The following is a 12,821-nucleotide window of genomic DNA, read 5'->3' as shown; positions in this document are numbered from 1 at the left end:
ATTTGAGCTCTATACTTTGTTGCAAAAATAAATGATTTTTTAAATGAAAATTATACACATTCTACATAGTAAACTTTGGCTTAACCAAAATTCAGAAATATAGGCTCCTTAAATAAATACCAAGACCATTTTTCACGGTAATCAATAATAAATGAGTGCACAGCTGAATCAGTCAGCAAGATTTTGAAGTTCCTAATTTGACAAGAAATGGAATTATATTCTATTCTGTGAACTTTTCAACCTCAGAATTTCAGTCTACTCCTATCCTCTTAAATCAACAATTTAGTATATTTAGTAACTCTTATCATTCAGCATATTAGTCACCAAAGATGCATTATAATTTTGATAAACTAGTACAAAGCAATCCTCAAGTTTTTCTTCATGCTTCATTATTTCTCCTTACTTACAGACTCCTGGTTAAGCTTTTAGTACAGCTTTTTCAAATAGAATGAACTGGCAGTGTAATAGAATTGAAGGTTATTATGTACAGAATTTTAAACAGGGGGAAAAATAAGTATTAATGAATTTTATTACACATAAGCAGGATCAACTATCCATGTAGGCTAATTAGGAAGTATTCCTATTTATAGGATCCCTTGGAGCTCCTAGGAACACTAAAGTGAGATTAAATTACCTAGAATTAAGCTTCTTCCTGACAGTTAACACATTAGTGTATTACCAGTCATTCTCATCTCTATATGAATTACTTTCAGAACTTTTTTTTTTTTTGAAATTCAGGTGAAAACAAAGTACTAAAGAAAGAGAGACGAGGTGGGAAGTTTCAGATCTGATCATAGACAACTGCCTAGATTTACTGAATGGGCAACTTAAAGGAAAGGGATCTAAGGATAGGAAGACAGGGAAAGATCACAATATTTTAAAGAAAAATGAGAGAGGAGAAAATACAAAGGCTAAGCCTTACTTCATATGCTCAGACTCTACCTTAACTGCTAAAATAAGTGACCAAAGAAAATATAATTCCTAAGGAAAGGTAAGCTCAAGGATTATAATTACCTAAAAATAGGCCATATGTGTATTACAGTCAGAGTTCAATGACTCGTCTACTTCTACTGAAATGTTTAAAACTGTATTTTAGCCTTAAAAATGTTAGACTTTGTCACCCAAAGTACCTTTAGAATTTCAACATTTCAGTTTGTTTCCTATAGTTAAGAGTCTCTTACAGCTTGTCTTCCTCTCTGATGACTTCCTATTCAGTTTTCCCTCCCTTCCCCTATGATTTTCTGTACTGTTTCTTATATTCTACGAGTGAAACCATATGTAATGGTCTTTCTCTGATTGATCTGGGATTGCTGGGGGGTAGTGGGTGGGGGATGGGGTGACTGGGTGTGATGGGCATTAAGGAGGGCACGTGATGTGATGAGGCCTGGGTGTTACATGCAACTGATGAATTACTGAATTCTTCATCTGAAACTAATGATGTACTATATGTTGGCTAATTTAATTTAAATTTTAAAAATAAAATTTAAAAAGAAAAAGAAAAAAATAATTTCAACTTTAAAAAACTTAAAAGATTCCAGATAAAAGTCTGCCAAAATTCTTTAACATTAAATAAAGATGGAACGTATTACATAAAGGCAGTGTTCTAAACACACAAAACATTAATTTTACATAGCAAGTTCCCAATTATATCCTTTCGTGAACAGTTAAAAATACAGTTAAAAACAACATACTTACTTTGAAAGAAATTGTACTGTAGCCCAAACACCACCATACATTAGCCCTTTAATGAGCCAAGAATCAATATTTAGGTCTGCTATAAACCCAACCAGCCAAATAACTAGGAATGGAGTTCCTAGCATTACTTTCTGCCGAAACTCCTGTACAGAAAAAAACAATGTCAGAAAGTTTGCATGTTTCAAGTAATCTGAATGTGAACCATTGTTATCTTTGTGAAAACATGCAACAGAAGGTGAAATTCATTCATTCAAATATGCCTACTACGCACAGGTACTATTCAAGGTGCTAGTCTCAGTCTTTTAGATAGGCTTTAATAGGCAATTTAAAAGTACTTAGGTAAAATTGTGGAAAAAGAGAATGTAAGTTATAGGAGTGGGTCCAGATATTCAGATGCGGGAGACAGCAGTGCCACCTGCCAACACGTAGATAAACTAGAAAACTGTTCATGACGATACCACGCAATTAAAAGGGCCACTGATAACTAGAGAGTGAAGAACCAGGATAACTTGATGTTCTAAGAGCTACATCAGATAAAGAAAGGTGAGGATGCTTAGCCTGAAGAAGACACTTTGAATGATACATGTAAACAGTATATTAAAATCTTAAATGAGACAGAAAATAAAACAGTCTATAGAGTCCCAGAGTCCACGGAATGAAGATTATGTGCCCCTGAACATATTTCAAAGCACAGTGTCTAACATTCTGGAGGTAGTTCCATTTCATTTTTGTACTGATCTAGTTGTTACAAAGTCCCTACTTCTTCTTCTTCTTCTTTTTTTTTTTTTTTTTTTTTTAAGATTGATTGATTGATTGACTTATGAGAGAGAGAGAAAGAGAGAGAGAGGCAGAGACACAGGCAGAGGGACAAGCAGGCTCCATGCCGGGAGCCCGACGTGGGACTCGATCCCGGGACTCCAGGATCACGCCCTGGGCCAAAGGCAGGCGCTAAACCTCTGAGCCACCCAGGGATCCCCACAAAGTCCCTACTTCTAAATACAAAACCTATCTACTTCCTTAGGACACCTACCACAATTTTACCTTCATAACAACACAAAGCAAGTCTATTAATTACCTCCTCCACATAGCAGCCCCTCACAAACTGATAGGCAGTTATCAAGTCTCTAGAGTTAAACCTTAAGTGATAGAACAACATATGAAATTCCAGCTGTGACCTAACAAAGTTCAGAGTACAAATATTACTTTCCTCACTGACTACCTTTCTGAAGGCTAAGATATTACACTTTTTTAGTGCCCCTTTTTATACTGCTAGCTTCCACTGAAATAAATATTTTTTATGTAAGTGGCCATGCCTTTCCCAATTACTGTAATTCATTTTGAATGATGTGTAATTTTGGCTTGAAAAATAATTAAATATAACTTCAGAGTTTAATTTTATGCTGTCATAAAATAACTAACCTTTCTGATTTGTATTTTCTTTTTTAAAGATTTTATTTATTCATGAGAGAGAGAGAGAGAGAGAGGCAGAGACACAGGCAGAGGGACAAGCAGGCTCTATGCAGGGAGCCCGATGCGGGACTCAATCCTGGGACTCCAGGATCATGCCCTGGGCCGAAGGCAGGCGCTAAACCGCTGAGCTACCCAGGGATCCCCCTGATTTGTATTTTCATCTCTAGTATGCAAGAATTTTATATCAAGACATTAGAGAAGATGTATAACCGGGAGGACAGAGCATGTAAGGGGTGGGTACTGATGGGAGCGAAGGCAGATGTGTCACTGGAAAACTATTTTCTAAAATTATTTGTAATTTGCCTTGATTGGAAAAGTATTCTTTTTTTAAGATTTTAATTTACTTATTTGAGAGAGAGTACGTGAGTGCATGAGCAGGGGGAAGGGCAAAGGGAGAAGCACACTCCCCTCTGAGCGGGGAGCCCCATACAGGGCTTCATCCCAGGACCTCAGGATCATGACCTGAGCTGAAGGTAGATGCTGAACCAACTGAGCCACTCAGGTGCCCTGAAAAACTATTTTCTAAAATTATCTGTAATTTGCCTTGTTTTTAGTTCAGATACTTGTTCTTCCTCAGCAACAGCCATAAATTTTTCATTATTAAAAATAAAGATACAATTTACAAATAGTAAAATTCACCCTCTTTTGGGTATAGTTCTCTGAGTTTTGTTAACATACATCGTTATGTGAAAATCAAGACACAGAACAGTTATATCAAGTCCTGAAATACCCTGTGCTCCCAGTCCCAGCTCCGGACAAACACTAATCTCTACCCCTATGTTTTTTGCAGGAATGTCTTATAAATGGAATCATACTGACATAGTCCTTTAAGCCTGGCTTCTTTCCCTGAGACAACGCATCTGACATTCACCCATGTTGTATCGGCAGTTTGTTCCTTTTAAAGCTAACTAGTATTCTATTATAGTATCACAGTTCTTTCATCTGCAGCTAAGGGATTAGGGTTATTTCCAAATTTGAAGACTGAATAAAGCCATTATAAACATTTGCATAGAGGTTTTTGTGTGAACAGAAGTCATTTCACTTGGATAAATACCTATGTGTGGGATTCTGGAGTTTTTCTTTTTTTTTTTTTCTTCCCAGAATATTATTTAACATATGTATTTATGATGCCACAAAGATGTTTTAAAAAGATGTAATGGTGATGTGCTGCTTCTGTAGATATGAAAAAAATCTATTTTCTCCTGAATTTTATTATAGAAATTTTCAAATATATAGTAAGTCTGAAAGAATTTTATAGTGAATACTAGCTGTATTCACCACCTAGATTCTATAATTCAGTAACCTATTTTTAATTAAACTTTTGATTATGAAACAATTATAGGTTCACATGCAGTTGTAATAAATAATACAGACAGATCCCAAGGACCCTTTACCCAGGTTTCCCCAAAGGCTAACATCTAGAGAAACAGTAGTACAATATCCTAATCAGGATGTTGACACTGATACAGTTAAGATGCAGAATATTTCCATCACTACAAGGATTCCCCACGTGGTCCTTTTAGAGCAACTTCCCTCCTACCAGCTACCTTCACCTGCATATGAACCTCTGGCAACCACTAATCTGCTCTACATTACTGTAATTTTGTCATTTCAAGAATTTTATGTTACATAGTATATAACCTAAGGGATTGGCTTTCTCATTCAACCTAATTCCCTAGAGATGCACCCAGGTTATTGTTTGTATCATTAGTTCATTTCTTTTTATTATTAAGGAACATCCCATGGTATGAGTGCGCTATAGTCTGCTTAACCTTCACCTACTGAAGGACTGTAGAGTTGTTTCTAGTTTGGGGCTATTATGAATAGAGCTGCTATAAACATTCATGTATGGGATTTTGTGTAAATGTAAGTTTTCATTTCTCTGGGATAAATGCCCAGGAGTGCAGCCTCTGGGTTGTATGGTAACTGCATGTTAAGTTTTTTTAAAAACTGTCCAACTGTTCTCCAGGGTGCTGTATTTCCACGAGTAATGTATGAATAATGCGTAATCAGGAGTAATTTCTCTGTTTCCTTACCAGCATTTGGCGGTGCTGCAACTTTTTCAGTTATTCTGATAGGCATATGATAGTAAGTCATGGTTTTAATTTGCATTTCTCATAATTATATTTTTTGCTTTCTACTACTTCTCTATGTTTTTGTTTCTCTATTTTCTTTTTCCTGCTGCTTGTGGGTTACTGGAAAGCTTTTTAGAATTATATTTTGATTCATCTATAGTATTTTCCAGTTTATCCCTCCATAGTTTTTTTAGTGGTTACTCAAATATTATATAAACATAACTTATCACAATGTACTGGTGTCATCATTTTACTAGTTCAAGTGAACTGTGGAAACCTTACCCCTTTATGTCCCTCTACCCTTCCCTGTTTAGATTATAAATTGTCTCACATATATACCTACATTTAGAGATATATCAAATAATATTATAATTTTTGCTCCAACTGTCAAGCATGAGATGAGAAGTCTATTGTACTTATTCATAATTTTGTTTACATGATCTTATGTTCCAAGATTTTTCCTTTTATCTATTTCTTTCTGTTTAGAGAACATTTCTTAGCTATTCTTCCAGGGTAGGTCTGCTGGCAATAAATTTTCTTAATTTTCCTTTATCTGAGAATGTGTTGATTTCTCCTTCATTCCTGAAAGATATTTTTACTGGATACTAGATTTTGGGTTGACAGTTCTTTCCACTCAGCACTTGGAAAATGTGCCAATTTCCTCTGGCTTCTATGGTTTCTGGTGAGAAATCCATTGTTATTTGATCTATTTCACCCTTACTAGCAAGGGGATTTCAAGAATTTTTTTTGGCCTTTGGTTTCCAGAAGTTTGACTTGGTGTGTTCAGGCAGGATTTCTTTGAGTTTATTCTGTTCCACTTCTTAATCTATAGGTTGGTCTTTTGTCAAATTTGGGGATTTTATGGGCCACTGTATCTTTTGGGTACTTTTTTAGTTCTAACTTCCTTCTCTTCTTTTTCTGGGATTCTAATCATATCACTGTTAGATACTTTGTTATAATGTCTAATTTTTATTGTTCTATCTTCAAGGTCATTGATTCTTTCCACTGCCCCCTCTATTCTGCTTTTGAGCCCATACACTGAATTTTGCAAAGTTTGGTTATTATAATTTTCAGTTTAAAAATTTCCACTTGGTTCTTCTGTATATTCTATTTCTAGATTTCTATTTCTTTGCTGAGGCTACTTTTCATTTGTTTCAAGCATGTTCGTAACTACTCATTGAAGCCTTTTTATAATGACTCCTCTAAAATCTTTCGTCAGGTAATTCTAATATCTCTGTCATCATGTTGTTGGCATCTATTTGATTTGCATTTCATCAGTTTTGGACCTTCTTAGTATCTGGTATGAGTGATTTTCTGTTTTTTTGTTTTGTTTTGTTTTTAGATAGATTCCTCTGATGTAGCTTGGCAGAATGAGGGGAGTGAAGCATGTTACTGTCAGGTGAGATGGAGGTTCAGATCTCAAACTGGACTCCAATGACGCCTGACAGGGGGCTCCTCATTACTGTTGGGCAAAGGTAGAGCTTCCAGCTCCCCACTATACCTCTACTGATACCTCCCCTGGCCAGGAGGGTTAGGAGTGCCTCATTATTGCTTCCTATGTGGTCTTCCCTGATACAGCAGGGATGAGACCTCATTAACAGCCAGAGGGGATGAAAGTCCCAAATCCCTATTTAGTCTTCTCTGACACCACCCCAGGAAAGAAGTTCGGGTACTTCATTACAGTATGGTAAGGGTAAATGTCTAGGCTTTTGCTCATGTGATTCAGGGTGGAGCCACAGTTTTTGGCTGTAGTATATCAGCCAAATATCTGGCTGTGATAGAAAGTTATTTTCTAAAAGCTTCTATCTTGCTAAGCTGCCTCTTCTGTGGTTCTTTGGCCAGAGAGCAAGATTTTGTTGGAGCCCTTTTTGCCCATATCCATTTATGATTCTAAGTTGTTGGCTTTGTCAGCTCCACTTTTGGGATATATGCAACAAAAAAAAGGAAACGCAGGAACTCGCCACCATGTCATTCTTCAGATCCTGAGCTCCCTAGCCACTCTGCCTTCTTCTTTCCATCCCTAGAATCTTCTTACATTACAGCAATAACATCCAGCTTTTTCAGTTGTACTTAGTGGGGAAGAATAGGAAGCGCATATCTACTCCATCTTCCCAGATTCATTTTCACATAATAAACAGTGTTAAAGAGGACAATGAGATTTCCACTGTTAACAAAAGGGATCGTGGGTTTTTAAGTGTTGAAAAATACTAATTTAGAGATTTTCTCCTAACTTATTATTAAACATTTATTTAGGAGGCATTCTCTTTCTCCCTCTCCCTTTGCCCCTCACTTGTGTCTAAAATCTTCTAACCTTAAAAATCTATGAGCTTTTAATACTGTTTTCTAAAATTAAGATTCCCTCCACATCTATCTACTAGCACTGTCCAAAAATATTTTTCCCCCTTGGGATGACTTATTTTTAGTAAAATACTACTGAATCCTAGGTGTCACTGTTTGTTTAGTTTTAAATAAAGAAGATACTTCACAGATTAGCAAATCAAATCATGCTTACGATTTAAATATTTCTAATGAGATGAAAAGAGAATAGTCTATATAATTACAAATACTTAATTTTACAAAGCCCCCAAACATCATATATTTTTATATAGTAATCTTTTTAAAAATGTAATATATTTTAAAATACTAATGCAAAACCAAAAATACATAACACTTGACTTCTGAACTGATCACAATAATATAGAAATGTTAATAAAATTATGCTAAACTCTTTAATGAAGTTCTTTTATTTATTTATTACTTTTTAAAGATTTATTTGAGAGAGAGAGAAAGAAAGAGAACAAGTAGGAAGAGCAAAGAGGGAGAGAGAATCCCAAGCCGACTCTGCACTAAGTGCAGAGCCTCACATGGAGCTCCATCCTAAGACCCTAAGATCATGACTCAAACTGAAAGCAAAAAGTTGGATGCTCAACTGAATGCACCACCTAGGCAATTGTGAAGCTCTCTTTTTAAAAAGAAATCATATCTAAACAGATAAATGTGTATATAGCTATATTAACTATAAAATTAAAAACAAGAAAAATAAATAATATTATTAAACATTTGGAATTTACAAAGTCATTTTTATCTGACAATGTATTTTTTAAAAATTCTTTAGAGTATTTACACTAAACAAAATGAAAGCATAAATACTATGGGACTGTTCAAAGTACTACAAGACACTTTTATTACAAGCTTAGTTATTAGGAGACATCAGGCTTTGTTCACTGCGTTGAGAAAAACTGCTGTACACCCTAGAGGACAGAGCTCTATCAGAGAAAATTAAAATAAATCACTTTCTATGTTATATCTAATAGTAAAATGGAAGAGTTCACATGACATGCAAAAACTGCTCATTATTCTCAATTATGGGTTGAGAATAGCCAAGGTTCTTTTCTAAAATAGTCAAGTTTTTTTTTTTTTAAGATTTTATTTCTTTACCTAAGAGAGAGAGAGCACATGATAGAGATAGTACAATTGGGGTGGAGGAAAAAAAAATTGGGGTGGAGGGGCAGAGAGAGAGAGGGAAAAACAGACTCCCTGCTGAGCAGGGAGCCAACTCAGGGCTTGATCCCCAGGTCCCAGGATCATGAATTGAGCCAAAGGCAGACGCTTAACCAACTGAGTCACCCAGGCACCCCACAGGTAAGTTTATAAACTATAAATCTAACCTTTCTCATGTCTAAGTAATGACCAATGGTTTCAACGCATTAAGGAAGTCTGAACTATAAATAAATGAGGCATGTTTTCACGTTTCCCTTTGTCCAAAACTTGTCATTTTGTCCTGATAACACATAGATCATTAACCTTAAATAAAGCATCTTTATTACAACTAGAACAGACTGAATAAAATGGTAGTCAAGGCATAATACTACTCAACTTGTGATTACTGACAAATTAGCCAAAATACCTCGTCAATTATTTAAGTATTATAAAGAAACTGCCAGTTGACTTTTCCTTTTTAAAGGAAGGAAATTTTTAAGGAATATAGACCCCCTCTTTGGAGGAAATATTCTTAATTTTAAAATCATAGTGTTACAATTAGGCAATTGAACCAACAGTCATACAGTCTTTCTATAGAGAAGTGAAGAATCTAAGTTTCTCTCACTCTAAAAAAAGTTACAACATACTATAAAAGAATGGGAAGCTTGAATCAATTAGAGGTCAGAGTTGTGAGCAGTTTAAAAAGATACGTATTAGAACTACAATTTTTCATGATTTATTATATTAATAAGTGCACTTAAACAGTAAGGACTTATGATCTCTCTCTCACTAACAAAGGAAAGCTTAATCAATGAACTAAAATTTATGTTAGCCTATGGAGATTTAAACAATTACATATATTTCTTCTTAATTATCAAATTACCAAGTAGGCAGAGCCCTGAGAAACTGCTATCTGACTTCATTTTGTCTTGGGTAATATAGTATTTTAAAAATTACACTGGCCAATGGCAAAATTAAAAGCTAAAAATGGGGATCCCTGGGTGGCGCAGCGGTTTGGCGTCTGCCTTTGGCCCAGGGCGCGATCCTGAAGACCCGGGATCGAATCCCACGTCGGGCTCCCGGTGCATGGATCCTGCTTCTCCCTCTGCCTGTGTCTCTGCCTCTCTTTCTCTCTCTCTCTCTCTCTCTATCATAAATAAATAAAAATTAAAAAAATAAATAAATAAAAGCTAAAAATGCTCAGCTAAGAAAGTATGCCTATGAATCTTACTTAAAAGATTATGTAAGTCTTCAGTCATGAATTTACCTTATCAGCTTTCAGCTTTCTAAGGAAAGAAGGATTGTCATATCCTTTCGCTTGTCTCGCCTCTTGCAAATGGTTGATCATCCACACGTTTTTTCTCTGCTTTGCCAAGTCAAGTGCTGATTCGCCCTAATAAGCAGAAAAAAATTCATGTTAAAAGTAAAAGAAAAAGTAAAATAATTTAGTTGCCAACTTTTAAAGTACTCCCATAAAAACAAATTGAACAATTAGTTCATTAACATTATTTTGACACTGGGCAAAGTCAAATGCTAAAAGCATCTAATTTTGTATTATGCTTCCCATTCAAGGTACAATCAGTAAATATATTTACTCATCTTATTCTATAGATTCTATTTTTGCTTATGTTTTGACATATAAAAGTAAACCAAAAAGTAGGTATTTTAGCACCTGCTGGATCAGAGGCTATCATTCAGTTTATCAGTTATTTCATATTCTTTAAGGGTTTTATTAGTAGTACTTATCACTACAAAATATATTACTATAACACCAAATTGCCAGAAACCTCTCAGTTTAATCTCAGTAATGACAAAGGTCTGAAGAAAATAGGGAAGAAAAAGAGAAGTCAACTTCTATTCCTACTGTTGTACTGGCATTCTGGTCATCTTAAATTCATTCACCCATCCAGAAATTTCCAAAGAGAATGAGAACAGCAACAAAAAAATAGTGACTCGGGTTATGGACCTACAGCTCTCCCTTTAATCTCATGAAGAGGAATGCCCAAGAGTATAAGTGAATAAAATAAAGTGTTTTAAGGAAGGAAAGAAACGAGACATAAGTGCCCCTAATTCTAGATCCATACTTCTTTGTGCCTTTATTAATTCAAAATCCTTTTTCTCATTAGTCAAACACCTACATTTCTATTCTATTTAATAGTTTCCACTATTTATCTACTTTTTTAAATAGAAAAGTAAAATGAAAATTTTTGTGTGCCAAAATTTTAAGAATGTATAGATGAATATTCAAAACTATTTAAAAAAGGGGAAATATTTAAATATTACTTTGAAAAACTGGATAAAAACAAAAAATAAACCTTAGAGTGCCTTACTTATGAGGGATGATTATCAAGTATAAAGTATACTTTATTTTTTAAAAAAATACTAAAAAATAAAAAGCAAACAACAAAACACGGCACTACCACCAATAGTAACAACTATAACAACACAAGAATAACAACAAAAAAGCCCAACCAATCCTTTAATAAAAGGTCAATAGTATTTAATAAGGAATGGGCTAATCTAGGTGAGTCTTCCACAAATAGGGATATTTACTGTAAAATATCTCCTTACCTATTCAAAACTTCTATCGCCTAAGTTGTAAGAACCAGCTAATTAATCCAAACTATAAAGATTACCTGAATAAAAGCAATCCCTTGGGTAACAATTCCCAGAGAATATCCTGCTGTTGCCTCGGTCCAGCTGAGCATCCCTTCCACTAGAGGGCCATGTGACACCTAAGGATTGCCTAGATAAAAAGATGGAGGGAGCTTTAAGAAATCTTCCAACTACTCCTCTAGTCTTCTGACTGCTTTTGTATAGTTCTTTCATTCAGTCAGTAAAATAAACAAGCAATTAACTTAAAGAATGATACTAAAGCCCAGGTTCTGAATCAAGTCTCTATTTGATTACTCCATGTTGTCAGCCAAAACAGTAAACGATAAAACAAGACCAATAACAACAAGAATCATGGAGTATTTATAGATTATGTAACTGGTAATAAGAGAAACTTTTCAAAAGTTTTGGTGAGATAAACATAATGGAAGGTGGAGGGTGAAAGATAACTTTTTGCCGGAGATTGAATTTCATTATGAAAACTAAGGAAAATTCCTTCCTGGAGACCATCTAGGTCAGGTACTTAAGAGGTAAAGAAAACTATTTTTAGATAAAAGTTCTTACCTCATTTCAAGAAACCATGTAAGAGTCTTTCAATCTATTAACAAAGTTCAGTAATTTTATAGCCTGCACAAACTAAAAATTATGTTGTTTGATAATTTTAGAAAGAATAAACTATACATGCTTGGGCAGCAGAGATTAATTGTTCTCCCAAAACTCAATTCATCTACATTTATCTGTACAACCAAAACATGTGGGAGAGTGAACAATATTATTTTTTAAAAATTCACAAATGAGATGCTACCATAAGAAGGGTTTACTACATACATAGGTCATTTTTTTTTTTTTTTAATTCTTAGTATCCCAAATCACTTTTCCTTCCCTTACTGTTATCGCTTCTTAAGATTTGGATTTATTCCATGTAACTATTTTCTGGGGCCATGGTTCTTAAATTCTTTTGAGTCGTATTTGATGAAAGCCATTGACAATCTCCCCGAAAAGTACTGATACAAGTCATTTCTTCGTAACAACGTATGGGCTCACCCCCTAACCAAAATTCACTGGTAGGTCCCAGATTAAGAATTTCTAATCTAGGTTATATGGCTAATCTTGTTCTTCTAAGGATCAAAACAGTCATTTTAAAGTTACTTTATCTTGAAAAAAAAAATCATTATTTACATATTAAAAGAATCGAATTCCTTATTCAAATAATTTACAAGGGCAAATATCTAATATAAAGATATAATCTCTAAGAAACTTAAGTTTAATCTTATTTAGAAAGTAGCTATTTTAGATTAGGATCAACAAAATAGTTGTATAACACAAAGTATAATTTTTATATTCTTTGAAGAATGCAACTTTTACTCCTATTACAGCCATATCCAGATTTTCAGACTACATATTTTTTTGTTGTAATTCATGATCAACTAGACTCTCTTTAAGACTTAAAAAGAAAAATGGAAAAATAAACAGGCATAAATCAACTTT

The 12,821-nt window shown here is 34.5% G+C and overlaps 1 protein-coding gene across 6 annotated transcripts in view; it reads right to left on the bottom strand.

Moving 5' to 3' along the window:
* The window catches only part of ZDHHC17 (zDHHC palmitoyltransferase 17), a 189,843-nt gene that overhangs the window by 121,424 nt on the left and 55,598 nt on the right, over nucleotides 1-12,821 (bottom strand). For all 6 annotated transcript variants that reach the window (XR_013350553.1, XR_013350552.1, XM_077845573.1 and 3 more), the window contains exons 8-9: nucleotides 9,988-10,113; nucleotides 1,696-1,838 (exon numbers count right to left, since the gene is read on the bottom strand). Coding sequence is in view for 4 of the 6 variants with exons in the window: in XM_077845573.1 (XP_077701699.1) it covers nucleotides 1,696-1,838; nucleotides 9,988-10,113 (269 nt within the window). In the remaining 2 variants the exon portion in view is untranslated. The remainder of the gene's footprint in view (nucleotides 1-1,695; nucleotides 1,839-9,987; nucleotides 10,114-12,821) is intronic.

Source organism: Canis aureus, chromosome 13, assembly GCF_053574225.1.
Source record: "Canis aureus isolate CA01 chromosome 13, VMU_Caureus_v.1.0, whole genome shotgun sequence".
Classification (NCBI taxonomy): domain Eukaryota; kingdom Metazoa; phylum Chordata; class Mammalia; order Carnivora; family Canidae; genus Canis; species Canis aureus.
This window is presented reverse-complemented; position numbering and strand designations above follow the sequence as displayed.